General features: G+C 36.1%; 1 protein-coding gene across 1 annotated transcript in view; it reads right to left on the bottom strand.

The window, feature by feature from the left end:
- Window positions 1–5,784, bottom strand: part of ANO3 (anoctamin 3) — a 196,128-nt gene extending 190,344 nt beyond the window's left edge. Inside the window, exon 1 of the mRNA XM_086748795.1 lies at window positions 5,631–5,784. Coding sequence (XP_086604921.1) covers window positions 5,631–5,784 — 154 coding nt within the window. The remainder of the gene's footprint in view (window positions 1–5,630) is intronic.
- Between the last annotated feature and the right edge of the window lie 216 nt (window positions 5,785–6,000).

Here is a 6,000-nt window from a genome sequence, read left to right on the forward strand (position 1 = left end):
CTGCTCTACTGCTGAATTAATTCTGTTTCTTGGTGGCTTTCAACTAAATGTTGGCTTGACATGGCATAACAAGTAGGAGGATTATTTCTGAATATTGATCTTCCTGACAGGAGTTTCTAAAATTGCTTCTTGAAATGATGGAAAAATGCATTTCTTGACCTTGTGTTTTATAAGAGGAAATAGAAAAGAAGAAAAATAGCCCCTAATCTTTGTGTAAAGATTACTTTGTTAGATTTGTTCAAGTAAACAAAAATTAGGTTCCTGTAGGTGTTTCAAGTCCTGATTCTGCATTACACTGCAGCTTTCTACAGAGAAGCCAGGAGCTTCAGTTGGGTTGTAACCACTAGACAATTTTCTGTGCACTGTATGTGATCCCTTCTTGTTTTTACTCTAGAATCCCAGTGTGAGTAATTAAGGCAAATTGGTGGTGTGGTACAGATTTATGCACAAAGCCAGTATTTATTCACTTCCCTGGACATTGGGATGCAACCTTGATTGAAGCACTTCTCAAAGTTTAAATAAAGAGAGCAAAAAAAATTCCTTTCAGCAATTAAACTACCTTCTAAAACTTATAAATAAGAAACACGGGTTTAGCAGATTTTCAGTAAGCAAAGTATTTTGGTGTTTCAGGAATGACAAATACATTCAAATAAGGGATGTTCATATACAGCTTTACAATAAAGAAACTTCAAATAAAAGCTATAGATTATTTTTTATTCCTTCTGCCGTGTAAAATTTTTGCGAAGTACTTCCACTTCAATAAAGGAAATGCTATTTTTTGAAGACAATTATACACCACTTTGCATTTTGTGATATCAGATGAAACTAAAGTATGTACTTTTACTCCTCCGCAATGCAACACTCCCATAAAGCTGTGATATATGCATTGTGAAAAGTGTTTCGGAGGGGGTGATGTAGCAAGGTGTCTAGACAGGTTGCTGAGAGGGATGACAGCAAGCACTCAGAGCTCAGTCTGATGCTGCCTCCCTTTTTACCATCTTGGAAAGGAAAAGAGGGGCAGACACCCATACAGAAATTTGCTAAATTATTGTCCTTTTCATCATATTCATCCTGGTGGCAAATGAGGACAAGCTTTGCTCATCCTTTTTTCTTCATCCCCAGATGTTCTGTTGTCTAGAACGGAACTTGGTTTTATGTTGGTGAAACTCAAACCACCCCCACTGCTCTTCTGCCTCCCAAAGGCTCTTCTACACTTCAAAATCTGCTAAAGTAGAAAAATACATTTCTTATCTCTCTCTGTATAGACACCTACCACACTGATGGTTTTAAACACAAAATACTAAACACTTGGAAGCATTTACTTAGTTCCATCATCTTTACCCAATAAGTCCCCTTTCCCTCTCCCTGAAGAGTGTTAGCCTAGCTGTGCTGTAGTGCTGCATGGATTAAAGCATTTTTCCGCAATGTGTCCTTAATTTAACCCTTTTTAGGTGCTGCAAGTTTAATACTTCGCTTTGTCCCATTTATACCCTCATACAGCGTAAGGGTGATTTGTAGTACATAAATAGACCAGCGGTAAAAATAACTTCTGAAACACAGCAACTATTCTCTGGAAAATAACTTTCACATCCCTTCCCCCAAAAACTAATCAGTAAGAGAATCACAACAAAGGCAGGAAAAAAAAAATGTTTCACTAGCCTTGTACCATTCTACCAAAAGTCAGAGTCAAATCTATGATTTACTGCATGTTTCACTTCAGGAGAGTTTGAGTGCTCTACTCTGACCCCACCACTACCAGTTATGCTACTAAAAACCTTACTTACAGTTCATACTTTTATATATATATATATTTTTTTTTTTTTAAGATTTTTTTTTTTTATTCTAGATCAAGAGTTATTTGGACCAAACCATCTCAAGGAACATACTGTAGAATTTATGTGGAGAAATGTTTGAGTATGGTTTGTCTTATAGCTGTAAAACAAAAATTAGGAGATAAAGACCATTATTGTAGGTTGAGTGTTTTCAGTCATTTCCATGCTAATAAGAAGGGAAACAGAACAGCATCTGTCAGGGTAATAAGGTTTAAATCTGCACAAATATTTACAGCTGGAATATTCAGATTAGCTTTGACTCCTGTGAGAAGTCTGAACAGCAAACACACCGGGGGCCCTGGAGGAAATTCTGCCCTGGCAAATGCAACAGAGCTCTGGTCCTATATTTCTGTGTCACAAGTAGCCTTCTGCTGTCCATGGTGTAGACAAATTGCTGTAGCTGTGACACTGGCATTCATGTTATCATATTGTATTAAAAATTCTTTGCAGGATAAGTAGCATATAAATCAGAATAAGCTTTATGTTATTAAAGATAGCATGGCATCTCTAAAAATCCATCAACACCACATTACCTGCTGTGTCTACAAGGGTCACTGCTCCATGCCAACTGTCACCCAGAGTCCAGGTAACGCAAGGTTGGTCATTGAGCGTTCATCAACCGAGCTTGGTCATGCATCTCTGAATTTAATCTTTTGAAACAACGTCTCAGTATTACACCGCAAGTGATAAACTCCCAAAGATCTCAGTAACGCTCTGCATGGAAAACGTCTGTATTCTGTACAGAAAAATATCCATTTAACATTGCTGCTGTTCTTATTCTAGTGTTATCACTCTCTGCAATGTATTCTGATGTAACTGCAGATGCCAAATAAATATGCTTCAGGATTGGTACTTGCATAAGACTTGAAAATGGAGTGATATGCAGAAACTTAATCTAATTTATAACAACATTGTTCCTTATCTAACAGGAGAGATTTAGCAAAGTAATTTAAACATTTATATCCCATTGGAATGCATTTGGTTAAAATAGGTACAAAAAATATAGTTAATATTTTCCTATCTCAGCAACTTTGACTATACATCAAGTTTTCTAATAACATTTCCATTTTCCATTTCAAGAACTTCAGACTGAATTTCAGGATATGACTTTGTCAGAGTAATCACTTTTCTGTATTTCCACTGTGAGGTGTGATGTTTTCATAAGAAAAGTTTTTTCTTATGATTCTTGAATCATCTGCTTTATATATAAAAATATCATAGTACAAGCACAGTATAATAAATTTTAAACAATAAACCTCTCATAATGCAATGGAGGACATGGACAGCAGATCGAACAGAAGAAAGGACATGTTCTCTACAGCTTTTTTTAATGTAAGTTAACAGTAAGTATTTCTGTTTTCATAGCATAGGTACCTTATACTACCACTTATTTGTGATTTGAGTGATTTTGGAGGAGAGTTCTTTAAATCCTCCTATAAAAAAAGGAAAATGTACAAAAACATTGAACCTAAATGTAAGATTCCTAAGGCTGCAACTGCAAGAGGTGAAGTCCTGTGGGGCAAAGGAGTCAGCACTCACAAACCTCAGTGCATCATCCTGATGTAGGATATTGATTTTGAAGGTTTTCATACTACTATTGCTATCAGAAAAAAAAAAAAAAAACCCACACAAAACAAAAACCAACCCAAAATCTAAATTCTAAGAGCAAAATTTCAGTTACTTTCCATAGCTTTAAGTTTTCATTTTGCCTATGAAACGTCATTTCTGGGAAATAGTCTACCCATGGAGAAATAAGTTTCATCATTTTAGTATAAGCAAAAGCGGTTTATTTTTATGAATAGCCATAGCTGCACAAGTAGAAGTTCCTTTTAGGAAGTGACATGTGGAAGCCAAACAGGACTTGTTTACACTGTTCCATTCAGACTTCAGTCAACGCAACCCAACACTGGAAACTACAAAAGGGCTTGCTTACTTTAAACATTGCTAAAATAAACATATCAGAAACTTTTAGAAGGGAAAAGATGAGATTGCATTTGCCTTAAGTCACTATTCATAAAACCTGGAATTACTAAGACAATATATCAGCATTTTTAAAATTCTTCCCATGGTGCAAAAACACCAAAAAAGAAATCTTCAAACCCTAGCAACACATCTTGCAAAGATGCTTGCTAGCAATGTTTCTGCTTTAGGAATAGTAGAATAAAATTGCTTTAGTGTTTGCAACAAATATTTGCAGGGTGTAATTATTTTAAGAAGAAAAAAGTTATTTTTTTTTTTCCAAAAGAATACCAACAAGGAGATTTTTTTTTTTTTCCTCTCTCTTTCCTTCTTTCCTGCAAAACTCTGAATGGTATAATTCCTCAAACAATATGCTGCTCATGCTGAAAGTTTGTTTTACTCTTGATCAACGGGGTAGGCTAGAACAGATTACTCTGATATTTAGCGAACACAGCAAAGTATATCAGCTAGCACATGCATAAGTTCTTTAGTGGCACTTTTCTGGGGTAGGAGAGGTAGTTTTGAAGTTATTTTATAGGATCCCAGGGGAACTGACAGACACTTGATTTCTGACCACGCAAAAGCATGCTAGCATACAAGACAAACTTTTAAAAGTGCATTTAGAAGAAAATTCTGGTTTACAAAATTTAGTGAAAGCTTTACAGAAAGTAAAAATAGAAAGTTTATACTGAGCATGGCACAAAGTTACCTGGTTTTCCTGCAAAAGAATAGGCAGCATGACATCCCAACCATTTGACCATTTCGAAGTGTAAGAAGTGAGTTTACAAGTTTAAGAGGTTCCCAAATTTTGTTATAGAGTTAAAAATATCAAAAGGTTTTTTTTTAAATATTCACCTACTTTAGCTAAGTGAAAGTTGCAATCTTCCACCGCAGGTAGGTTGTCCTGTCACAGGATAAATTGTCCCTTACATTCAGATATTCTCCGTTTCTCTCGTCTATGCTTTGTTCCAGGGGTCAGGCGCAAGTGATAACACAATCAAAATCAAACTATCCCTTGGGAGTTGTGCAAGTCAAGGTACATGTGTAATTCACAAGAAATCAGGGTAGTCATTCTTAATGGGTATTTCCTAGATGAATGACCATCCAATACTTCACAAAGCTTTAAGGGCATAACTGACATTCTGTTCATTAACTGTAAATGTGTCCTCTTGGTTATATTAGACAATCCAAGGCAGACACATTCATTATTTTTCATGGCTATGAATTTTCAGCAAAATTCAAGTTTCATGATGCTTATTTGACATTTTTGGGGACCCATTCTAGCTATATGTAGCATCTGCCACAAAATAAAATCAATAAGTGAGCCACAGTGGTCAAAAAAAAACCAAGACACACACACACACAAAACACCTTACAGCATATGTAGTTCCCTCTTTACAAGCCCTGATGTGATAAAAGATACATGAGAAAAGCAGAAGAGGAGTCACAGTGCTAGACACCAGACAGCACAGCTTACGTACACACCTTGCAAAGCCTAATGCCAGAGCAGCTGCTAGGGCTGCTCTAACTTACACAAAAGCTATGTCACCTCCTACAGAAAGCTCATCTTCCAGGTAGTGCAAAGGTAACAGCCTCTTGGGCTCTTCTTCAGCAGTATGCTGTGTGCTAGAGTGTTCAGGAGACACCAATTTTTTTTTTTTTAACATTTATGTTCTGCCCTTTATCTAAAGTAAAAATGACTTCATATATTGTATGCATGTGATGGCAATGAATCAAACCCTGTGTTTTACTTATTGGGTCTTATAGTTTACTTGTAGAGTGTTACATGAGTAACAAGACGCAGATTTTAGGAAATAGTTTAAATAAACACATGCTTACCGGCTGGTGCAGAATGCGAGCAGTGAAGTTGAAAACCGTGATAATCTGCATACGATTTACTGAATTTGCCTTCCTTAAAATCTGACTTGGAATCCTCTTTGCTCTCAACTGCATCTGAAGAAAGCTTATCCAGTTCAATTATCACAGCTGACATTGTAAGATAGTCTCAGTATAACTCAAAATAAAAACAAAAGAAGCAGCCACTTTAAGTTTGGCTTCCCCAAACTTCCAGTCTGGGGAAAAATAACTTCCTATCACAAAAAAAAATAAATCCCCAAACTGTAACAGTGCAAAAGGTATAAATCAATGACTGAGAAACTCTATTTCCATGAAGCTGTTCTTCCAGCTTTGCAGCATTTGTTAAATATTG

The sequence above is a fragment of the Chlamydotis macqueenii genome, chromosome 5 (assembly GCF_036417535.1).
Source record: "Chlamydotis macqueenii isolate bChlMac1 chromosome 5, bChlMac1.mat, whole genome shotgun sequence".
In the NCBI taxonomy this organism is placed as follows: Eukaryota; Metazoa; Chordata; class Aves; order Otidiformes; family Otididae; genus Chlamydotis; species Chlamydotis macqueenii.